Source organism: Podarcis raffonei, chromosome 3 (assembly GCF_027172205.1).
Source record: "Podarcis raffonei isolate rPodRaf1 chromosome 3, rPodRaf1.pri, whole genome shotgun sequence".
Taxonomy (NCBI): Eukaryota; Metazoa; Chordata; class Lepidosauria; order Squamata; family Lacertidae; genus Podarcis; species Podarcis raffonei.
In genome coordinates this window covers 16,540,213-16,565,899 of record NC_070604.1, presented here as the reverse complement: position 1 = coordinate 16,565,899, position 25,687 = coordinate 16,540,213, and the positions used below count along the sequence as shown (strand labels likewise).

The 25,687-nt window shown below is 42.6% G+C and overlaps 1 protein-coding gene across 2 annotated transcripts in view; it reads left to right on the top strand.

Annotated features, from left to right (window-relative positions):
• Positions 1 to 25,687, top strand: part of PLCB1 (phospholipase C beta 1) — a 458,785-nt gene that overhangs the window by 281,394 nt on the left and 151,704 nt on the right. For both annotated transcript variants that reach the window (XM_053380655.1, XM_053380656.1), the window contains exons 5-9: positions 8,405 to 8,484; positions 12,610 to 12,663; positions 14,807 to 14,882; positions 21,139 to 21,239; positions 23,139 to 23,305. In XM_053380655.1, the coding sequence (XP_053236630.1) occupies positions 8,405 to 8,484; positions 12,610 to 12,663; positions 14,807 to 14,882; positions 21,139 to 21,239; positions 23,139 to 23,305 (478 nt within the window). The remainder of the gene's footprint in view (positions 1 to 8,404; positions 8,485 to 12,609; positions 12,664 to 14,806; positions 14,883 to 21,138; positions 21,240 to 23,138; positions 23,306 to 25,687) is intronic.

The following is a 25,687-nucleotide window of genomic DNA, read 5'->3' as shown; positions in this document are numbered from 1 at the left end:
TCGAATCCCCGCGACGGGGTGAGCTCCTGTTGCTCCGTCCCAGCTCCTGCCCACCTACCAGTTCAAAAGCACTTCAAAGTGCAAGTAGATAAATAGGTAAACGGCGTTTCCGTGTGCTGCTCTGGTGTGCCAGAAGTGGCTTAGTCATCCTGGCCACATGACCCGGAAGCTGTACGCCGGCTCCCTCGGCCAATAAAGCGAGATGAGCGCTGAAACCCCAGAGTCAGCCATGACTGGACCTAATGGTCAGGGGTCCCTTTACCTTTACCTTACTCATAATTCTATACCTTTAAAGGTATAGGCAGGGGTCAGCAAACTTTTTCAGTAGGGGGCCGGTCCACTGTCCCTCAGACTTTCTGGGGGGGGGGCGTACTATATTTTTTGGGGGGGGAGGGGGGGAATGAACGAATTCCTATGCCCCACAAATAACCCGGAGATGCATTTTAAATAAAAGGACACATTCTACTCATGTAAAAACACCAGGAAGGCCCCACAAATAACCCAGAGATGCATTTTAAATGAAAGGACACATCCTGCTCATGTAAAAAAACGCTGATTCCCGGACCGTCCATGGGCCGGATTTAGAAGGCGATTGGGCCGGGTCCGGCCCCCAGGCCTTAGTTTACCTACCCATGGTATAGTGTATAGGTTGACCCTGGCATGAGCCCTCCAAGGTCCCCTTTTCACTGGGAATGCTGTGTTTTGAGCTTGGGGCTTCTCTAATGTAGCTTGTGCTTTGCCGCTGAACTGTGCCCCCTCTCCTCCAGCCAAAAACAAATTTGCAGGGTGGGGGAATCGTCTTCAGACAGTCAGTTTCAATTTGGATGAAGAGCGTTGGAGAATGTGGACCATTTAGGCGCTGTCTTTTCCTATGAGAAGAGATATCTTATATTGAGACAAATGTCTTCAGGGATGCAGTGTGATGCATGTGGAAGATGAGAGAAATGTGTTCGTTAAGCAGCAGATCTTAAAATCTAAGGCTTCACCGGGGCATTGACGAGCTATATAATTTGCTGCTAGCATAAAGGGAAATGGCACCATGTGAATTATGGTGTAAGAACATGGAACCAAAAGGGAAGTGAATGCAAAGCTTTCTTTATTAAAGCTGAAGTTCATTGTGTGGAAATCAAATTGGGTTATTTTCAGGCCCAATATATATCTATAGCAACAGAATGGGGGGGAAAGGAGTTGACGATGTAGTCAATGTTTTTTAGTCCACTCTGGTTGTAGTTATGAAATCATTCTTTTCATATTCTGATAGGAGCAAACCTGATCTGTGCCTCCCAGATTAATATGTGGATTGGAACTTAGTTATCCACTTTCCAAATGTTCCCATACTGTTCTTGGTTTTTAAAAAATTTTTAAAGGCTAGAAATCATTGGTTTTTAATGCATATCTGGAGGAAAATAATAATTTAGAAATCCCTATTTTTAGATGAAAGAGTTTTGAAAGGCCTTTTGAGAGAGAATACATTTCAAAGCACATATTCAGGTATTATTTGCATGTGGATTTTAAAAATGCAGATCTATGTGGAAACAGGGCGGAAAATACTTACAGGTGAACACATTTGAAAGTGGCCATAGGCTGGAATCAGACTGATTCCAACAGATTATGCAGTTCTAAACAATGTGCAAGCAATGAAGAGGAACTTCTATATAAAACTGAAGGAGGAGCATTGCCTCTACTTTCCCCTTGTTAAATTGACTGGAAATCTCACTATGAAGAGCAGTATGAAACAACCTTAAATAAATAGTGATCTTCTTCTGTGCTTAGTTATGTCTGTGGAGGTGCATAACTCCTCTGCTTTCTTTGAGAAATTTCACAAAGTCTTATCTGGTATCTGTTTGCTTTCATTGAAATTCCTTGAACATTTATTTAAGGCCAGATGTGGTGTTTGCTCCATATTGTCACAAATTAGGATGCCAAACAACGAGCATGCATTAGTTATTTTTAAGATTACCATTGATTTTTGCTCTCAGTCTCTCCCTAGCTAAGATCTCCCTCTTTACACAGACCTGAGTACACAAAGCCACTGCCATAGTTACTCATATTGCAATGCTGTCATTTTTATGTGTGCCCTGTTGTTGTTGTTTAGTCGTTTAGTTGTGTCTGACTCTTTGTGATCCCATGGACCAGAGCGCGCCAGGCACTCCTGTCTTCCATTGCCTCCCGCAGTTTGGTCAAACTCATGTTAGCTACGAAAACACTGTCCAACCATCTCATTCTCTCTCGTCCCCTTCTCCTTGTGCCCTCAATCTTCCCCCAACATCAGGGTCTTTTCCAGGGAGTCTTCTCTTCTCATGATGTGGCCAAAGTATTGGAGCCTCAGCTTCAGGCTCTGTTCTTCCAATGAGCACTCAGGGCTGATTTCCTTAAGAAAGGATACAGTAGGTTTAGTAAATCCTTACTGCCCAATACTATAGGCTTACCAAGGCCTCAATTTGGTTTGCATGAGTATACATAAAGGTAAAGGTAAAGGTACCCCTGCCCGTACGGGCCAGTCTTGACAGACTATAGGGTTGTGCGCTCATCTCACTCTAGAGGTCGGGAGCCAGCGCTGTCCGCAGACACTTCCAGGTCACGTGGCCAGCGTGACGAAGTTGCTCCGGCGAACCGGCACCAGAGCAGCACACGGAACGCCGTTTACCTTCCCGCTATAAAGCGGTCCCTATTTATCTACTTGCACCCGGGGGTGCTTTCGAACTGCTAGGTTGGCAGGCGCTGGGACTGAGCAACGGGAGCGCACCCCGCCATGGGGATTCGAACTGCCGACCATGCGATCGGCAAGTCCTAGGCGCTGAGGTTTTACCCACAGCGCCACCCGCGTCCCTATGAGTACACATACCTGCCTATAAATAAAACCCAAGATTGGTGTTCTCTTGGAATAAATGCTATGTGAGAACTATTCCCTAGGTATATGTCACCTTCCCACAGTCACTCACATTAGGTTGACTTGAGGTTAATGGCTGCCTATCTCTGTGTATCCTCAGATGGTTTGACCTGATGCCCTGTTTGCAATTAGCTATCATTAGCTAAGAGTGTCACTGTTTACCCCTGACACATCTCTTAAACTTGCCCTTTTGACAACTCAGAGGTTAACAACACTAACCCTTGAAAGTAAAGTAAAATGGCAGAAGGATCAGAGCTGAAGTTTCGCACAAGACAGCACTGAGCAAGGCAAAAAAACGTGATCTTTGTGATGTCCTGTACAAAATTATCAGCACCTCTCAGGTCAAAGTGGAGCTCAGAACAAAACTGCCCAATGGACTTGGCACTTCTCTGAATGCTGTGATACAGTTCTCAGCAGATGAAATGTATCAAAACGTGGACTTTAAAATTCTACTTTTAAAATGCATTGAAATATGTGGTTTGAGAGGATTTTTTTAAAAATGCAAATGAATGCAAAATGGAATGTAGATAAATACAGATTTTAGTATAAGCATATGAAAGTGTAGCAGACTAGGAATAGGCAGATTTGTCCTTTCCTAATATGGTTCCACCCCCCCCCCAAAAAAAAGAAGAGATCAAGGGACTGATAAGAGCCCATATCACAAGTGAAATGTGCCTTGGGCTCAGGAAGCACATGCAATCAGTAGGACGTGAGTTTTTAAATGTGAGAGAAACATCACCAGGCTTTATTGCGCTAAAAGTATTTCAAACTGTTATCTTACGCTGTGATTAATCTTTGTAGCACTTACTGTCACAAGAAGATTTAGAACATATGATTAGTTCTTGAACAGAGCAACGTTGGGATGTTTTTGGAAGCTGGAAAAACTAGACAGGGCGAACTAAAATTACGAATGAGACACAGCACTTTGATAAGAATCTGATGCTAAAGGGCCTACTATATTTGGTTTTCGTACCTGCCCCTTTGCTTTGAAAGAAAACAACGTGTCCAAGATGATAAATCACTTTGCAGACTGCTGCATCTGGTTCTTCCGTGAAGCCTTAAAGATGGGCAGCTCTCCATTTCAGGGATCCCTTTTCCCCATCTGAAAATGGGAAGCTAGCATGTGCAGCTTTCAGGGTGGCAGGATAAATCCCCCCCAAATAGTCAGAATAGGGTATTGTGTTAAATGAATATTTAACACAAAAGGTGGGGTCCCCCTCCCTTTTTTCTGCCCGTTCTTTTTGAAAGAGCTGAGCAAGAGTTGGAAGATTCATTTTAAAAGAAAATGGGCCACATGAAGAAGGTCCTCAAATAATGATCGCAGGGTCTGGATTGGTTCATATGGGGAGTGGTGGTCCTTATATTGCAGTCCTGAGTAGGGCTGGGCTATCTATCGATCTATCGTCCAAAACCAGTTTGAAGTCCATATTGTAATATCGGTTTCATAATTTTTGACCTAGTGTGAATCATGATGTGTGTGTGTGTTATGCAAAAATCACAATGCAGGAAAAACTGTGAAACCAGACAATGCATATCTCCACCCTTATATCAGACATTGTGATAGATCTGTATACTGCAATGTTTACCTGGTGATACATCACAATGTTGAAAACTGGGTGTCGCCCAGGCCTACTGTTCACCTCTAGGATAGTTCCATCTTTATTTCAGGAACTAGGATAGTACCATCCTGGTATTGTGATGTTTAGCTGGTGATATATTGCAATGTGGGAAACCAGATATCACCCAGCCCTAGTCCTGAGCCACGTAAGGCTTTATAGGGCAAAAGTAGCACTTTGAATTGGGCCCAGAAACTAATTAGAATCATAGAATCATAGAGTTGGAAGAGACCACAAGGGCCATCGAGTCCAACCCCCTGCCAAGCAGGAAACACCATCAGAGCACTCCTGACATATGGTTGTCAAGCCTCTGCTTAAAGACCTCCAAAGAAGGAGACTCCACCACACTCCTTGGCAGCAAATTCCACTGTCGAACAGCTCTTACTGTCAGGAAGTTCTTCCTAATGTTTAGATGGAATCTTCTTTCTTGTAGTTTGGAACCATTGCTCCGTGTCCGCTTCTGTGGAGCAGCAGAAAACAACCTTTCTCCCTCCTCTATGTGACATCCTTTTATATATTTGAACATGGCTATCATATCACCCCTTAGCCTCCTCTTCTCCAAGCTAAACATGCCCAGCTCCCTTAGCCGTTCCTCATAAGGCATCATTTCCAGGCCTTTGACCATTTTGGTTGCCCTCCTCTGGACACGTTCCAGTTTGTCAGTGTCCTTCTTGAACTGTGGTGCCCAGAACTGGACACAGTACTCCAGGTGAGGTCTGACCAGAGCAGAATACAGTGGCACTATTACTTCCCTTGATCTAGATGCTATACTCCTATTGATGCAGCCCAGAATTGCATTGGCTTTTTTAGCTGCCACGTCACACTGTTGGCTCATGTCAAGTTTGTGGTCAACCAAGACTCCTAGATCCTTTTCACATGTAGTGCTCTCAAGCCAGGTGTCACCCATCTTGTATTTGTGCCTCTCATTTTTTTTTGCCCAAGTGCAATACTTTACATTTCTCCCTGTTAAAATTCATCTTGTTTGTTTTGGCCCAGTTCTCTAATCTGTCAAGGTCGTTTTGAAGTGTGATCCTGTCCTCTGGGGTGTTAGCCACCCCTCCCAGTTTGGTGTCATCTGCAAATTTGATCAGGATGCCCTTGAGTCCATCATCCAAGTCGTTGATAAAGATGTTGAATAAGACCGGGCCCAAGACAGAACCCTGTGGCACCCCACTAGTCACTCTTCTAATTGGCAGCCAGTGCAGTTGGGCCAGTATTGGCATTATATGCTCAAACCATTTCGCCTGGTGAACAACCTGGCTGCTGAATTCTGCACCAGCTGAAGTTTCCAGACTGTCTTCAAAGGCAGCTGTATGTATAATGTACTTCAGTAATCTAACCTAGAGGTTACCAGAGCATAGGTGACAGAAGTTAGGCTACCCCTGTCCAGATAGGGCCATCAGCTGAAGCTGATGGAAGGTATTCCATGCTACTGAAGCCACTCAAACCTCAAGTGACAGCAAAGGACTCAGAAGTACCCCCAAGGTGAATAGCTGCTCCTTCAGAGGGAGTGTTACCCTCTGAAGGAGTGGGCAAACAGCCTTATTACAAGGTGCATGCTTTTCCAAACCAGAAATTCAATTCTGTGTTGATAAATAAGGTGCAGAATGCCCGGGAAATTCTGACAGCTCTCCATTGTTAGCACTGGATGTGCAGGTGTACGTAAATGAAAATAGCTAAGGTTAAAGGAGAGTGTAGAGCAGCTGCCTGAAAATGAGAACTACAAAATAGAGCATCTGCAGCACCTTCTTAAACTGTCACAAAGATCCTGCAATGAGATTTGAGTCACCCAACGTGTCCTTAAAGGGATGATTAAAAAGAAGAAGAGGGCAATGAGAGAAGAGTAGTTAAGCAGTATTTGGCCTGAAATGTGAGATATTGGTCAGGTTGGTGATGGGTTTTTTGGCAACACTGGAGTTTCAAAATGCACGGTTGACTGGAGAAAGGAGCATCCATGACAAGGAGATTGAAAAGGAATTTACTTGGGTTGCCTTTTGAGCTTTGCAATAAATTAGGCTTTGATGCGGGTTTCAAGGCAGGAAAGGAAGGGAATGACAAGCTGGCAAGATGATATTTGTGAGATGGTACGCAGGAGGAAGTGAAGAGGCATGAAGGATAACTGCAAGACTTCAAGGTTGGATGACAGAGAGATCTTCCAAAGTGTCAGCAGAGATGTGGGAATAGGGGTAAGAGGCAGAAGCAGAATATGTTACATGTGGAAAGGTGATCGGTTCAGTTCAACTGCGTCTCCCAGAGCGTGGGAACCTTTAATTTGATCATATGATCGCCTCTGCTTCAAATGGATTTTTTACATGTGACTTTTTATGCCACGGTCGCCAAGTGTAGTGAACTCTTGATTCTCCAAGGCAAAACCCTGTCTGTTCTGTTAATTCCAGGTTTTGAAAAATACCCGATTAGTTAGTGTTGTTTTCCCCACTCTCCTAAGGGATTCAAATTATCAAGTTACTGCTAAGCTACTTTCTTGCGTGTGCAGCTTGGGCGGGGGCTCAAACATAATTAATGTTTGTGCCATAAAATTAGTTATTGAAATATATTTCTATCAGGCAAAGGGAGTAGCAGTTCTAAAAGGGAGCTCATTCCACTGCCTCCGCATTCAGTTTAGGACAGGTGTATGCTTGCTTTAGGTACGTTTAAAATCCATACTGAAATACATCTGGTTCATTCTGCAGAAAAAAGTTCTAATGGAAATAAGTGTGTTGTATTTTATGTATACAGTGGTACCATGGGTTGCATACGCTTCAGGTTACAGATGCTTCAGGTTACAGACTCTGCTAACCCAGAAATAGTACCTCGGGTTAATAACTTTGCTTCAGGATAAGAACAGAAATCGTGCAGCAGCGGCGTGGCGCCAGCAGGAGGCCCCATTAGCTAAAGTGGTGCTTCAGGTTAAGTACAGTTTCAGGTTAAGAACGGACCTCCAGAATGCCCGGGAAATTCTTAAGTTCTTAACCCGAGGTACCACTGTAAAGAAGTTATCATTTGGTTCATTCCAGAACATGTTTGAGGGCAGTTCAGCTTAGCAGAAAAATAATCATGTTGAAAGAGATCTAGCACACTGTAGTGACCAAGAGTTATGTATTAGGAAGTCCTCAATTAAGATGTTGTCTCTGCCATAGTCTCACATTGTAGTCTTAGGCAAGCCTCCCTTGACTGCTTCCATCTACAATAATGGGATAATACTGAACCTTCCTTACAGCATTGTTCCAAAGGTTCTATGATAATGTATGTGAAGCATTCTGGACATACAAAAAACTATAAATACTAATTATGATTGCTGCTGAAACTTTGCTTTTCTGAGCCACAGCGCCATCAACCAACATTACCTCCTCATCCATTCACATAATCTATAAGTAAATCTGTATCTGTTGATGCCTGTTCTGAACACCTTTCTACTGGCCCGAGTGATTTTTATTATTGATTAATTGACTAACTTTCTATACCACCCTTCATCCGAGGATCACATGGCAGTTTTCAATATAAAAACACAAGGGTGCATGCCATAGTAACAAACAAAAACATTACCCCTGCATGCACAGTTCAAAAGGCCATAGATTGTTTAAATAGCCAAGGATCTGGGAGAAGAGGAATGTTTTTGCCTGGGGGCTAAAGGGATGTAACGAAGGCACCAGGTGAGCCTCCCCAGGGACAGCATCCTGCAATTTTTCACATTGAAAAGGGGTTTGGCTATCAGGTGTGTATGCCCTATTGTCAGTTTTCTTGCAACTCAAGTCCTGGTGGATTGCTCCTCTGTCCTGTGCTTGCTATTGTAAACAGCCTCGTGATCTTTGGATGAAGGGGGGGGGTAGAAATTCAATTTGCAAATTAAAAAAAATAAAATAAATTGAACATAAGTGACAATTCCTTTCTGTCTGTTTAGGAATGGTCGGAGGAAATCTTCAGTCTGGCGTCAAACCTGCTGGCACAGAACATGTCAAGGGAAGCTTTTCTGGAAAAAGCGTAAGTGACAAAGCACTGAGCTGTGGAGGATGTTTCTACTCTTCGTTGTGTGTCAGCTTCCTTTTTCTTTGTGAGAATGATTGCTACCAATTGTTTTCTGCAATCGCAGGCAGCTGCTCCTATAAACATTCCTTTTCCTCTTTCCCACTGGCCCAGTTCTCTCCCAGGTGATAAACATGTTATCCCCGTACCCCTTCAGATAGCTAGTGGAGCTCGCATGATGGAACATTCTTCTGTGTGAAAACCATCCTCATCGTGATCATCCCTGTCATCTAAAAAGCTAGCATATTAGGGAGAAAGGTGCTGGTCTATCTTTCTCCCGACACTCAAGGTTGTTTTTTTTAAAATATGCAAAGCTTTTTTTAAACATTTTAGCATGATGGGGTATCCAATGAGTCCCAGTTTGCAGTCTGGAGTGGAGCAACCAAACATAGCTTTGCTGTCTCAGCTAGAGGTAGGCCCCTGAAGCTGAAAAACAAGACGTGAATTTTTTATTTGAACCCTTTCTAGATAGCGCTAAGAAAAAAGAGACTGCCGTGGCTTTATTTTGGTTTAAATTGGCACTTGTTTCCTGTCAATGACTCCACCAAGTTTGTGGTGCTCAACTGTGTTTGGACATGCTTTGTTGAGGATTGCATCCGAGTAACGCAGCAACCATTTTGTGGAGATCTGCAAGCCAAAGTTACCGTATTTGCATTTAAACAGGTTATATATTTTCCATCCATGACTAAACTGAGCTTTCTGTTTCATGCCAGGTGCTAACGTAATTTCATGAAAGCAAATTACTTTCTTTTCAGGGTGTATCGGTGAATAAATTAGCAAGGGCTTTGTGGGGTGAGAAGAAAGCCTCTTGGCTCCATTTTAGGTGTTCTTCAATTCAAGTGTCGGCACAAAATGCTCTTTGGCTTTTGTTTTCAACAAAATGGTTGCATGCACAAAGAGCAACAAGCCTCAGGTTGATGCTCTCATCTTTCTCTCCTCCAGCACAGCTGTGAGGAAGGAATGTGAACCATTTATTTCTATTTTCAGTTAACCACAGTTACTTGTTGCCCGAATCTGGATAAATGGTGGTTAGTCTTTAATGATGGGTTAGGAAAACAAGCTAGCTTCAAACTCTAGTTAACAATCCTGGCTTGTTTCTTCTAACCATAGGTGAGCACAAGGTAGATCAGGATCTGCTGGTAGATCTCTGGGAGATTTGCAGTAGATCAGCAATAGTTTTCTGACATCCAATTATCTGTTGCAACAGCAAATGGACTTTTCCCACCTACACTGTGGAAATGAAGAAAGCTACCCAGGAGGGGACTTTTGTGCTAAAATGTTGTGAATTGAGTTCAAATCTTGTATTGAAAGTGAATTCCTAGGCTCAAAATGTGATCACAGGCTCCTTGTTCTTTGATTCTGGTTCTTTTGGCAAAAGAGGGGAGGACCTTCAGGAATATAGTTTGGAGTAAGACGAAAAGAAAAAAAGAAATGGTGCTGAAGAGGAAAACAATCAAGCATTTAGTACAGTTGACTGACTATTAAACTAAGTTTAAAATATGAAGTAATACAAAATTGCCACCTCAGTAGAACCAATTAATAATTATTAAAGGTCACAAGTTAGGAACAAACCATCACAGCAGGGCTGAGAGATACTACAACATGCAGATATATTCATATCTGGAAACGGATTTATTAGACCTCTCAAGGAAGATACTCAAAAGGGTCTCTAAGGATCAACCAGCAAGCTGCCTCATAAGGGGATAACTTGTGTGTTTTCTAAGTCCTTGATAAAAATCTACAATAGAAGAACACATGAGAGAGTGTTTCAGCAAGAGCAGAACCTATCTTTTCACAGATCTACCTTATAAAATCTTGGTTGGTAAAATGATAAAATGTGCCAGCAAAACTGCTCTTTCATACTTAGGTGTTGTCAGGAAACATATATATGGCATACATTTCTGAGAGGTAAGTCAGAGCTAGTGACAAAGGTGTACAGGTAGTTCTCACCTGAGAACCCAGTTCTTAATGTTACAAGGTTCTTATAATGGTCAGCATTGATGGAAGTGGCCTGTGCTATAGAATTCAAATCTGGCTGTCACCACAGCATGAATGACAGGGACCAGATCTCTATGCAGATAATTTTTTATGTGTACAGGCAATGTGGTAGACTTAAGAGTCATTGCAGTCTTCTTGCTGCGTGCAAAAGGCACATCCTAAGACCTTGGCACTGCCATCTGGTGCTATAAAAGAGATGCAGACTGATCTCCTTTGGCATTTTCACTGTGCTATCTATTATTAGTTAAACAATAAAGCGATACAATATTTCCACTTCCCCTTCTTAATGGCCCATGTGCTTTTGCTCAGTGGAGGAAAACTGTAAATCTATTTATCTGACGTTTGTAGGTGCAATGTGTTGATTCAGAGTGCTTTGGAACAAAAGTACAAAGGGTGTTGATGAGAATATCCTGGGACAAAAATAGCAGTGCTTTCCCCCCTCCACCTTAAAAGGAAATGCCTAAATAAATCCAAGTTTATCCAAAGCCATAATGCTGATTTGTTGTGCTCAGAGAAGGGCTGAATTATATTGAAAACTAGTAGTTAAACTACATGTTACACACGATTATATTATATTGATGCCTTACCTGTGAGGTGGGCAGAAGCTGAAAGGAAGTCAACAGAGAAAAGTGTGTGTGTGTGTGTGTGTGTGTGTGTGTGTGTGTTTTAACCCTGTCTCTGCACACTTTTTGTGCCAAATCCACCACCAGGTTCCAAATGCTTACTTCTCATAGTGCAGATAATGCTTTGTGAAAAATCTACTGGACTATGAGAGCGGTTGCAGACTATCCTAGCAAAACAAAGAGCAGAAGAGGTGGCCATCGAATGTTGCATTCCAGGAAGCACGTGTGCACATAATGCTTGCCTACAGCTCTCCGTCATTCTCTGCCCAAACTATACTGTCCACATAGGTGTTATATGAGATGCATATTGGAACTACTTACCACTGATGAACTACTTACCATCTTAAAAAGTAGAGACATCACCTTGCCAACAAAGGTCCGTATAGTTAAAGCTATGGTTTTCCCAGTAGTGATGTATGGAAGTGAGAGCTGGACCATAAAGAAGGCTGATCACTGAAGAATTGATGCTTTTGAATTATGGTGCTGGAGGAGACTCTTGAGAGTCCCATGGACTGCAAGAAGATCAAACCTCTCCATTCTGAAGGAAATCAGCCCTGAGTGCTCACTGGAAGGACAGATCCTGAAGCTGAGGCTCCAATACTTTGGCCACCTCATGAGAAGAGAAGACTCCCTGGAAAAGACCCTGATGTTGGGAAAGATGGAGGGCACAAGAAGAAGGGGACGACAGAGGACGAGATGGTTGGATAGTGTTCTCGAAGCTACCAGCATGAGTTTGACCAAACTGCGGGAGGCTGTGGAAGACAGGAGTGCCTGGCGTGCTCTGGTCCATGGGGTCACGAAGAGTCGGACACGACTAAACAACTAAACAACAACACCACCACCACTGATGACCAAACTATGAGAGTGGGAGCTAATGGCATGGATCTTTCCCAAGAATCTGTATGCGTTCGTGCGTGTGCACATATACACCACAATACCAATTCCCATATGGTTGGCCCCTGCCAACTGCATTCTTCCAACTGCATGGGAGCTGATCACAGATAAGTAGCTCCGATGCGACTGAGAAAATGAGCCACCAGCTGGTGACTCACTCCAGCAAATTTTTGCCACAAACAGCTAGAAGACCTGCAAAGGGTTCATCCTCATGCCCCATTCTGAGCCATTGGTCTTAAATGTGCTCTGTGTATAATTTGAAAAAATACTATAAAACAAGTTCTTCTTGGCAATGGTCCATCTTTGATTTAGCTTCCTCAAGGGACTTTAGATCGCTCTCAAAATCTGTACTTAGAGATGTCGTTGTAAATAAAGATAAACTTGCTTGAGGTTTCAAGACATTAAGCTTTTCTTGGAAATAGAAAGGCTTGGGAGATTATAATTTTCTTCTACAAAAGAACAAAGTTCAGGGTTATTTTGTGGTCAGTGCTGTGGAAAACAAAGCAGAGTTCTACTTCTGTGGTTGTAATGATTTATATATATATAAGCACTTTTTCTTTCTTTCTAGATATACCAAACTTAAATTGCAAGTCACTACGGAGGGGCGGATCCCTTTGAAGAAGTAAGTTGTGCTCTCTTACAGAGTGCCTCCTTTTGTAGAAGCTTTTCATGCCATTATATTTGATAGACTGGCTTGATCTTATTACCCTGTTTGGCATTTAAAAACAGAAGCAAGCTATGATAATTCATTCTACAGTGCCATCACTCTGATACAGATCTTCTTGTTGCCGTGGTTAAAGTGTGTGCAGACTATACCATTGCAGGTGGATGTTTCTCCACACAAAATAAACCCCCCTTTCCTGAAATAAAGAAAACAAACAATCTAGCATATCAGGAAGAAGGCTAAGCTTCTGCCTGTCGGGAAAATGTTTGCATGGAGATGTTTGCCACCTGTAGTCTGAAGGGGTAAAGCCCAGGCACAGTTTGATTACCTCCAGGAAAGCAAAGTCTCTGATTCAGGGGTTAACTATCTGTTAAGGCTAGGAATGGAAAGGTGTTCAGGGTTACTTTTGCATCCTATACAGTGGTACCTTGGTTTGCATATGTCTTGGTTTGCATACATTTTGGATTACAAACACATCAAACCCGGAAGTGCGTGTCCCGTTTTGCAACCTTTTTGGGGGGATTACAACCCATTTATTTTGGATTACGAACAATAAAATTTTGGAGGCCCCATTAGCGAAAGTGCACCTTGGGTTACATCCTGTTTTGGTTTACAAACGGACCTCCGGAACAGATTATGGATGTAAACCAAGGTACCACTGTATATTAATTTTGTTTGGCCATTGCCAACCTAATAATTCCCTAGGTTTGCATCCAAGTGGCTGATAAAGTTTACAACGACACAGTATGCTCTGCAAACATTACTGGAGATGTGGCATGAGATGTGTTCTCTAGCTCAACCCCATTTATCTGGAAAGACATAAGTGCTGATCTGAATGTGCAGGAAGTTCCTGGCTGAACATGCTCCAAGTGCCTCTTCCATCATTATTGTCGTCGTCATCAATACATTTCTACCCTATCCTTCCTCCCAAAGGGACCCAGGGTGAGGAACATTTATTGTGTGTTACATGTACAAAGCTAGGGTTTTTTAAAGATGTGTGCACATCTAAAATTGTAAGGTCTGAATCTGACATAAAGGTGTTTTGAGCTACAGATTCATACCAGAGAGCTGAAGTTGTCTGAGGCCCCTTGTCAAACATATCCTTGATGGCCAACTTGGGGCTGTGTTTAAATTGGTCCTAAATTACTTGACAGAGAAGAGGCCTGTGGTATTCGCCATGATATTCAATCAGAAATCCACATGCCGCTGAGCAGATTGTATTGAGGGATGTCTCAGCAATTACCGTATTTTTCGCTCTATAAGATGCAACAGGATGAAGGCTCCCCCTGCCCTGAAGAGGCTTCGCACGGCTAAGCCAGAAGCTAGAAGACGTACACATAAGACACACACACATTTTCCCTTACTTTTTAGGAGGGGGAAAGTGTGTCTTATAGAGCGAAAAATACAGTAGGTTGTTTCACATGGGAGAAGACATCCTGAAACCAGACCATCATCATAATCGTCATCATCTTCATTAAACATTTCTATTCCACTTTTCATCTGAAGATCACAGAGCAGTTTACAATATAAAAACACAAAAAAACCCACAATAACAAACAAAAACACTCCACACACAAAGTTTAAAAGGCCATAGATTGTTCTTCTTATTAATATTATCCAACACAGGCCCATTAAAATGAAATGGATCAAGTCTGTGCTGCAGTAATGATAGTCTCTAATTCTTTTGGGTGTTATGTATCTGAAAGTCCCTTTGTTTTTACCTGTTTTTACAACAACAACAACAAAAGAGGGGTAGTTTTGGAGCATTGGTGAGAAAACTCTCAAATGCCCCTGGTTGTGTCGGATTCATTATTCTGAAACCAACTTTTCCAAAAGTCGGAGTTTGGTCTCAGACATCTTTTCAAAGATAATATAGATAAACAAAACTAAAAATGGGTGAAATGTTTCAATCAGAATTTCAGTCCCGTGCCTTAAATTTACCTGAAAGACATCTCTTTCAAGATGCAAACTTACAGTTATTAAATATATCCTTTATTAGGCCTTTCAGCTGATGTTAGAGCTTTATAGGGCAATACTCAGGACTGGGGGTGGGCAGGCAAGTGCAGATCTTTACTCCTTTTGTTTCTTTTCTACTTTGCAGCATTTATCGCTTGTTCTCCTCAGACAGAAAGCGCGTTGAGACTGCACTGGAAGCCTGTAGTCTTCCGTCTGCCAGGGTAAGCAATAAAACCTCCCCAGTCCTGATATATGAAGTGTTGGCGTGTTCTCCACTGTTGTGCCATCTGACCAATCCGCTGTCAGATTTAGCACTGACTTTTCAAATGTCAGCTGGCTTGTATTTGGGCCCCTTGGTACATGACGGCCACTCCAGCATTCAGAAATGACTTGGCAGATCTTTCCCTTCCTCTGTGCGTCCAGCTCGCATGCTCTTGCTAGATACTGGCTGCCATTACACGGAACAGTCTTAGGTTACAAAAGATGTCAAAACATTGGCAGGAGATTTAGATATCCCAGGGAAATGTATTCAGCGAGCTTGAATATCATGTCATGTGCCTAAACAAGACGGGAAGTCCTCCTTTTTGAAGCTTCCACAAAGCAGCTGAAAAGACTTCTTCTGTTGAGACACAAGAGGGAGTTGCTACAGCTGTGCAATCCTAAACGTGCTCACTCAAAAGACTTTCTGTTTTCAATGGGACATGCTCCCATAAGCAAACTTAGGTTGATGCAAAACGAGAAGTATGAATATGTATCTGAATATTCTCCTTTGAATTTACTTCCTAGCTGGAAAACGTGGAGAAAAGAACATTTTTATTTTATTTTTAGCTTGGTGTAAAGCACCACATGTTTCAGTACAAAAATGTTATGTTCTTCAGGGAAGCCTTTTCATTTAAATTGGATATATATTGCTGGTGCAGAGCCAGCTTGCCCTGAAGCTGCATCCCACTCAGGAAAGCAAAATATACATAACATGCAACAAGAGGTACTCTCTTGAATATTAGCAAGTTTCCGCAATGCTGACATTCAGAGCATTTTTGAAACATTGCCAAGTGATTTTGAAACAACAGAAATCCAGTTAGCTATCCATAGCCTCATTAGACCCTTTGGTGTAAAAGTGGTCAGGCAAATGAAAATCAGTGATGTGGACATTGCAGTCATTGGGCTTACGTGTCTTAATTTCTGGGGTCAGAACATGGAGTCAGAGGTTGCAGGTGTGCCAGAAAGGGGAGCCATTGCACCTGAATCCTTAAAGAACCACCCAGACCATCAGCGCCTATAGGGCCAGAGCCCAGACCCTCACAGGTACAGTCTTCTGAATCTGATGGACCACATGCCTCTCACCACACATCCCGGGTTCAGCACTGCAGGAAGTGCAACAGGAGGAAGGCTATGGGATGCAGGAAGAGTGTGCATCCCTAGACCAGAGGGCTGGCCTTGGAGTTCTCTACAGGGAAGTGAAGGATGGAGGAGATAGTCTCGAGAAAGCCATGAAGACCTTTGTGGGGCCAATTATATCAACAACATTTTGGGCTGGGATGTTCAGTTTTATCCTGGGTATCATGGGAATAAGGTTTTATATTTTTGCATGCCACTTCAATCTCTGAGTGCTGCACAATTTGTGGGGTTCCAGGAGCTTACCCAGGGTTCAGGCACAGGGGAGACAGTGGTGTCTTTATGATATATGGTTTATTTACACATATATACAACCTGAGCCTACAATGCAAGGGTTCACAGTATTAATGCTACAAGAGGGTCTTGCTTCTCCCATAGCTACAGCCTTGAATTCCAACAGAAATCAGGCATCACTTTCTCTCTCTCTCTCTCTGAGGCTTCAGCTTGCTTCTTTTCCACTTCTAGTTTCTAGCTTACATCACTCAACTCTCAACTCTAGGCTTGTGTTTTTCTGCTTACCAGCGAATTGAAGGAGGAAGCTTACCCATTTGCTACCTTGCACAGAGCCCCTTCCTTTCTTCCCTTAGGGGCCCATCACCCAAGCTATCAGCTCATCAAGAAGCTAGCCGGACTATTCCAAGAATTAGAAGGGGGCCCAAGCATTACAGCCTAACCACACACACACACACAAAACCCCCTCATAACAATTTCATAGGTAGAGTGTGCTTTACTCTCTGAGTTGCAGGGGATTGAAGTGGTTTTATCTTGTTTTATACTTTATCATGTTATTATCATAATTCTAGAGTGACTCAAATATAGTAGCCTTCTGGAGAGCCACTGATAAGAGAGTCCCAGAGCTGTGGGGCCAACACAGAGAAAGCTTAGGCTTGCCAACTTTCCATCCCTCACGACCATCTTCTGGATAGGAAGGAACTAGGAAGCATGGGCAAAAAGGCAGCAGGGAGTATACTCCCTGCCAACAGAAGTCTCTTTGTACAGATGGTGACTGCTAAACGGGGAGGGAGGGCAACATGGCTTTATGAAACTCACAGAGCAATTGAGCAATTTGTTGGATTAATCCTGCAGAATGTAAGTTTGTTTGTTTTAGTTTTTTAAAATTTTTGTGTTTGTTTTAGTTTTTTAAAATTGTAAAGTGCCTTTGGGTGCCTTGGCAGACAGGCAAGATATAAACACAACCAACCATGCACCCATTTTCATCACAAAGCCCACAATTTATATTTGAAGCGGCTTTACGCTTATTAGTGGCTTTATGCTCACCACTGAAAAACAAATTAATATAGCAGTAATGGTTTAAGAAGTAGTTGTTTTATAAGCATCATATTTTGCATTGTCATTATAGACTCTTTGAAGGAGTTCATGTCCAAGGGAAAAGACAGTGCAGTCCCCATCAACAGCTGTAAAAAGGCAGGGGAGCAAATAGGGGGAAGAATTAATAAGCTGTATGAAGAGAAGAAGTTGCCCTCTGGGAACCAGAGAGTAATAAATAAGCAATATATAATTGATGTTTAAACTGGCTTCTCACTAGAGAAGCTTTTTCAGCTGCTAATTGTGGTTGTATAGTTTGTGAGAACTAAGAAAGAAAATCAGGGCACTCAATTCTTTGTTTTATAGATAGGAAAATGGATTTAGAAATTAAGCCATGAGCTACATAATTGTATGGGGTCGGCGAAGAACAGTCAACAACAGAAATGGGGTAACATTTAAATAGGGGAACATTTAACTCTATTTTGTCAAATGTATTCAATAGGTTTCTGTCTTGCCATGTTAATCTAGTGCCATAGAGGTCACTTAGCACCTTACTTTAAATCAGAGGTCCCCAATCTAAGAGACTGTTGTGGGCATCACAAAATACTTGTTTCACAGATGAATAATTGCTGACAGGATTCCCCATCTGCCCATTACCCTCCCAAAAATGCAACAGGGAAAGGCTACAGACAAACAAAACCCTCCCCCAAAAGCAGACAGCAACCTCCAGAACAGGCCACACACACACACACACACACACACACACACAAAACCCTTCCTACAAAAAAAGAAATGTACAAAACACCACACAGACACCTGATCTTTCCCTCATTCCTCAAATTTACCAGGCAGCACCAATGCCTCTCTTCCTTTTATTTTCTGAAGAGACCCAGTCAGAAGCTGGAAACCAGGAAGCAGCCGCCAGTTGCTCCACCCTCTTCCTTTTTCCTTTCCCTTCCTTTCTTTTCCTTTGAAGAATGCCTCAGGGTCTCACATGGGAACCTGAGGAATGTGAGGGAAGAGTGTGGTGTGGTTCAATCTCTGCACTTTGCTTCACAACCAGCCTAGTATCACCCAAGTTAAAACAACAACAACACACACACAAACAAAAAAATCCCTCTGTTTAAAAGAGAGGGGACAGAGGACTTTGATGGGCACCAAAGTACATGTCTGTGGACTCAGCATCGTGGACCCCTTTTAATATACACCACAGGAAAATACTAAAATATACAGAAGTGCAACCACAGCAGGTTAAAAGCCGAAGCAAAATGCAATCAAAAAGTTTCACAAAGTGGCATGAAACGCCTAGGTGAACAATTTCCCTCTTGCACCCCAAACCCACCAAACTTATATGGAGAGGGAGTCCAGCCAATGAGGAGGCTCTGTCTGTCTTTGTAGCCAACCATGTCACATCTGAAGGTATCAGGTGGATGCAAGGGAGATGGGTTCCCAAGTCAGATTTTAAAGCTGGGTGTGTTCATTATGAGAGAAGGAAGTCTTTCCACTAGAACCATAGAGCTGCAAGATCTTTTGGAGGCCATCTGGCCCACTCTCTGGCTCTGTGCAGGATCCGCCGATTGTAGAAACATCATCTCTGACAGATGCCTCCGTCCCAGATTGTTTGGAGTGGTGTAGATCAAAAATCAGCGTTCGGAACTGCCCCAAGGAACAAATGGTTAGCCAGTAGAGTTTGTTAAGAGCTGGTGAGGTGTGCTCATGTCTGCTTCTGTTGGTTAGAAGTTTTTCGGCTGTATTCTGAACCACTTGAAGTTTCTAAACATCCTAAAGAAAGTGAATTACAAGTAATTGAGATTAGGGGTTGCTGAAAAAGTTTAAAACAGGGATGCAGAAAAGGGAGGCATGGGGAAGTCATCGAAATTGGGCTTAAGAAAAAGAGGTTATGAAATTATACGTGTTTATATGTTTGTTTGTCTATGTATTGTGAGTTGTAATGTGTCTTAATTTATGTTGGAAAATCAATAAAAAATTTATATAAAAATAAATAAATAAACATCCTTCATCGGCAACCCAGCATATAGCATATTGTGGCAATCTAACCTGGGTATGGAGACAGGTGGATTCAAGTGGTTTCCAGAAGAGTTTGGTGGATTTTCCTACCATCACTGTTCCAGAAACTGAGAAGCTGCAGGGAAAGTATTTCTGGAGAGGGAGGGGAGGGAGGAGGAGGAAGAGGAAAAGAATAAGAAGGAAAACTAACAGCAAGCCCCTCAATAGGCACTTCCGGTTTCCTTGGCAACTGTATGAAAAAGCAGAATAAATAATGGGAGTGATTTTCTTCTGTCAATGTCTGCAATATTTAAACAAAATAGACTTGTTTCTGATTTACAGAACACTTTTGTACATCTGATCGGCACAATTTATATTTACCTTGGCTTTTTTATTTGTTGTGGACCACTCAGAATAATGTAAACAAAGCACCATCCAACTCCCTGTGTTTGTGTATTGAACTTTTTTTAAAAAAACAAACTCCTGCTTCTTCATTATGCTGTTTGCAGCATTTTAAAGAAGCTATGCAATAGACTGCAGCAAAAGTTATTTTAATCTTCAGGGGGGCAGCATCATCATGAGGTCACAGTGGCCAGCCCCTCTCATTCAGGGAGCGTCAGCTGTGTCCCATTGCTGACAGAGGGGGAGAGCATGGAGAGACAGGAGGCAATAATTAGGCAGGAATGTGGAAGGAGGGAGGAGCAGCCTAGTTGCAGTAGAAGCCTGACCTCCGAGAACAAGGAGAGGGAATGGGTGAGTTCAAGGGAGAAGACTCAGACTGACAGTCTAAGCTCGGACTCAGAGAGAGTGCCATCAGAAATAGCCCATCCCATGACACGTAGGTGCGCAAGAATTATTGAGAAGCGTGAACAGGAAAGGAAGCAAAAGTGGGGCATTAAATGTGGGAAGAGGAAGGGGCAGAACTCAAACTCGGCAACAGCTAATTTGGAGGCAGAAGCTGAGTGACTTAGCTCCAGAGTGATTTCTGTGTTTTGAGCTATAAACCTGAGTTAATTACTGCCGGAGTTGTCTTGCTTCTGTGGGAGAGACCCAACCATTAAAGGGAGGCATCATAATGTGGTCACAGTGGCTAGCCTCTCTATTGCAGGGACGCAACATCATCATGAGGTCACAGTGGCCAGCCTCCTTCAGGGATGTAGCATCATCATGAGGTCACATTGGCCATTTTCTCTCCTTCAGGGAGGCAGTATCATCATGAGGTCACAGTGGTCATGCCCTTTCTCCTTCAGGGTTCCTGAGTGGTTTTCTAGTCACTTTCCATAACCAAGCAGGAATTAGATGTTTGAATACCCCCAAGGTTGACAAAGATAAAACAGAGCTAAGAACAAATCATATACACACTTACGTCAAATGATGCCACTTGAAGCAGAGAAATTGAGTGTTAAATATAATACATCCAGATTTTCCTGGACATTACCAGGATTTCAAAGGCGAAATTGATGTCTGGGGGAGATTTCCGAAAGGCGGCGCTTTGTCCTGGATCTTAGGCAAGTCAATCGAAAAATTGTGATTGCTGCAAGTACAGTTTTTTCATGGGGTAGAAGATGGGTGATATGTAGAAGTTGGGAAGGAATGGGTAAAGGGACCGTGTGCATAGAAGTAGGATATGGAGTAGCTCTGCCCACATATGCAAACACTCAATGAAGCACTGGAAAAGTGTACTAGCAGGCAAAATTGTCAGGGGTCAGTACCTTCTCTGGTGTTGTACAGATGTAAAGACCTAGTGATGGTGTCATTCAGTCTGAGCAACTCAGTTTTACCTATTTTTTTTTGAATTACCCTTTGCAGAATGAGTCAATTCCTCAAGACGACTTCACTCCTGAAATATACAGAGAATTTCTGAGCAACTTTTGCCCTCGACCTGAAATCGACCACATCTTCCAAGAGCTGTAAGGAATTACAGAAACCTTCACATTTTGCTTTCTGCTCATTTATTGTTTATTTTTGCTCCCAGTGGCAGAGGGCGTGTTCTGCCAGCCCCAGAATCATGCACACACAGCGGCCCAGTGAGCAAAAACACACACAAAAACCACAAGAAACCCACCTCTCTGGAGGATCCTGGGCTCTCATGAGCAATGAGGCTTGGGAAAGTTGCTGCAGGGAGGAGAAGAGAGGAAACTTTCCTTCCATGAATTTCTTTAGGTTCTCAAAGTCCTTGTATTGCAAAAGTGCCTCTGCTTGCTGTTATTACTGTTGTTATTATTTATTCCATTTATTTCCTGCCCTTCCTCTCGGTGGAATCCAGGACAGCTGCAATCTTCTTTTCCCAACAGCATGTTGATACTGCTTCTAAAGCACTCTTCCTTCCCCCCACTTAACCATGGTATGCAGAGACCTGATGTGCACTGCTGGGATGTTCCATCATCCTAATGCAAATTTGAGTTTAGCCTGCAGGCATAAACCTGTGGGGGTAGCTGCTCTGTGTGATTTGTGGAGTGCCTTCCTCTTGATGTGCTGCTGTTGCTAGCATGAATCACACACAGGGAGAGAGACAGGGTCAAGTGGAGGAAATGGATGTCAATATGGGGACACTTCAGTCCTCAGGCAAATTGTCCCAGCTGATGCTGGCCAAGCAACAGGGAAGCATCACTGCATATCAGCAAATGCTCAATTTACCGTAGGGCCAGAGCTTATAGATGACCAAATTCTCATATTTTTAAAAGTGTCTTCGCCTGTAATTGGCATCTCTTTTTACATATGTGTAAAATAAGACACGCGGATCGGCTGTGGGTTAAACCACAGAGCCTAGGACTTGCTGATCGGAAGGTTGGCGGTTCGAATCCCCGCAACAGGGTGAGCTCCCGTTGCTCTTTTCCTGCTTCTGTCAACCTAGCAGTTCAAAAGCACACCAGTGCAAGTAGATAAATAGGTACCGCTCCAGCGGGAAGGTAAATGGCGTTTCCGTGTGCTGCTCTGGTACGCCAGAAGCGGCTTAGTCATGCTGGCCACATGACCCGGAAGCTGTACTCCGGCTCCCTCAGCCAATAAAGTGAGATGAGCGCCACAACCCAGAGTCGGTCACGACTGGACCTAATGGTCAGGGGTCCCTTTACCTTTATGTGTAAAATATCTGCCACACTTGCTACACATTTAGTTGAGCAAGCTTGTATAAACTTGGATAAAGCAGTAAACATCAGCCTGGAAGACTGTGCTAGATTGAGCGATTCATGTAGTGTCAAGCTATATGTCAGGTGCTGGTGCCAGATGTAAATTTGGCTCTCGGGATGAGATGTTCAGACTGGGTGTGGGAGTCTTCTTTTGCTCTTTCAAGAGCAACTGGCCCATCAGTGTTTCATTAAAGCTTCAGGCATGGCCAACCAGCTCCAGCCCTTTCCAGGGCTGCTTCACTTGGGCTTGTGGATGCTTATTTTCCAGGTGAAATAGGAGATCACAGCAAGCAGCTGTTGCTTTAGTCACAGCTGTGGATTGGGGAAGTGGTGGCAGGGAATCACTTGTGAGATCAGCTGCCTTGGTACTGCTAAGGCTCATCACAGTGGTCCCTCATCCCACCTCTCTTCATGTCTTCTGTCTTTAAGGCTGGAGTCAGAAGAGCAATGAACCCTTGGCCTATGTTCTGCTTTACTTCTGATCTTAATGCAGGGGTTGGGGGTTGGTACATCTACTTATTGATTTCTTAATGCAAACGTATTAATGAAATAACACGTTTCATGGGTGTTTAGCTGAAACCTGATGATTTCAAGAGGAATATTGCAAAATGGCAGTGGGGAAAAACAATGCACTTGGTAAGCTTCCTTTTCTTTTCCCTTTTCCATTTCAATTTTTTACAGCGGCGCCAAAGGCAGAGCGTATCTTACTGTTGACCAGATGATGGAATTTATAAACTTGAAGCAACGAGACCCACGGTTAAATGAAATTCTTTATCCACCCTTGAAGCAGGAACAGGTTCAGCAACTGATTGAGAAATATGAACCCAATAATAGTCTGGCTAAGAAAGGTCAGTCATTTTCATTATCTTCAGTATTCTGCTGCAGATTTCAAACAATGAACAAATTGCAACAGAGAGATACACACTGGTTCAAATTTAATCATATTTCTGGCTGGATGACTAAAGATTTGACAGCCCTGAAGTAGTTAACATTTAAACACTTTCTTTGGAACTTCTGTGAAGGGTGGGGGCGGGCTAGTTTTCCTGCTGCTCTTCATTTCGTAGGGTAGATAATTCAGAGTGTGCAAACGTAATCACCAGGACAATAATTATTTACTTGAATTTGAAATTTGCGAAGTAAAATGAAAGCCATAAGAAAACACTGAACCGGAGCAAAATAATTTACTGCTTGATAATGCCAATGGTGGAAGCAGCACAGCATTGCGTGTGCTGATAAGGTGTTTATGCTAAGTGGACTTCAGAATGGATAGATGAGCATTCTGTCATAATCGGGAAAGATGCTTTTGGGAAATTCTTTAGTGATGTTACTAGCAAAGCTGGGCTTTTGGCCAAGATATACTGTTCAGTTCTGTTCAGATAAGCATTGCAACAGCCTGGAGACCATGTTATATTTATTGAGACTTCTTGCTTCATCCTCATTCAAGCATTCCACAGTCATACCAATACAGTATTTGAGAGCTATATGGGACAAATAATAATAATAATAATAATAATAATAATAATAATAATAATAATAATACTTTGATGTGGAATTAGTGACATAGGGCCCATTAGTTGAATCCTGCGGAAGCCTTGCACAAGGATTTTCACTGGTGCAATGGGGATTTCCACCCTCTGTTCCCCCTGCTTGGGGGTGTGGGTGGGTAAGGAGAACAATGGGAGGAGAAGGAGGATTGTCTTGTCTGGCAAGCTGAAATGATTTTGCACAAGGAAGGTTCATCATAATGTGACTTTGAATTCCTCTCAGTAGGTTAATTCTGGGGGTTATTTATGCCCTTAACCTTTGAGACTGTCTTGATCAAGAATTGGTTGATTATAGAGCTAAATATGTGTGGCTTTGGGAAATATTTACCAGAAAGTGGACATATTTTATTCAGCTTTGTAAAATTGCTAAAATGCATGCAAATATGCTGTTGTGTTTTTAAAAGATAGACATTTATTAAACATGTTAAGAAATATAGTTAATTGTAAAAGTGGCTGTTCAATAATAATATGAAATTCTAAATTTTTTTTATCCTTATGTAAATGAGTTTCTTTAGGGCCGTTCACACATGTGTTCTCACATACTGGAACTGTATAGATATTCAACTGCATTGTGTGAGTGACAGTGCATGTGTTGACTTTCAGAGTCAATACAGGAAGTGCCGCCCTACAATTTATAAGATTATATCCAACCAAGTTCTTTTCTGAGTGGAACAGCTTCTGCCTCTGCAATGGTACTTCTACTTTTTCTCCTATCTCTGTATGTCCCCTAGATCTGCCCACTTCAAATTTACTCTGCTGATACCCCCAATCTTCCAAAGCAGATTCTTTCTTTTTTTTCTGGAGGGGGGAATTTAAGGGGCAAATAGAGGACTGAGAGAGATATTGTTGGATTCAATCCATAGATGATAAATTGTGGTTACTGCTGTACCACCTTGAATGCACCAGATTCTGACCATCTTCAGGGTTACTATTTTTACATGGTTGTAATTCACTTGTGCATCATTTATCTGTTTAACTACTACTACCACTCCCCCCCCCAAAAAAAACCCCAGTCGTGCAACATGAGGATTCTCCTGGATGATTAGGTGGTAACAGCCAAGAGCAGAGAGAATGCCTGCCCTCTCTCATTCATGTCCTAGTCCCTCCAAGTCTAGTTTTGCAGAATGGGCAATATATTACTGGAATTGTGTGATCAGGATGTCATCAAAAAATACACAACCTAGGACCAGAGTGCCTCAAGATTTTGTCTCCTCCTCCACCCCATCACAGACATCTTGTTGTGGGCTGAGTATTGCTTGAGGGGTAGGGGGCCTGTTAAGAGTGGGGTGTTTGTATGCTTATAATGATCTGGAGAGCATATAGGTACTGATTCTTCTCTCTGTTCCTCCAGTGCAGTGCAGTTGCATACATTCCAGAGATTTCTTCTCTAAAGCTGACATTTTCTTACATTGAATGGCCATTTCACACACACACACCCTATATTTGAGCTCTTATTTAAATACATTGAATTTTCCATAAATCATCCAAGTTGTTTTTGGAGTGCTTTTTTCTTTGCTTTTTTTAAAGAAAGCAGAGATGAAAGTCATAAGAGAAATGCAAACTGTCAGTGATACATTTAATAAGAAAAAGCAATTACGATCCTGTCGCCTCTCATTCAGCAATTGGAGAGAAGCCCCACTAACATCTCAGTTCTGGTCTGGTCTGCGTAACACATTTAATATGGAC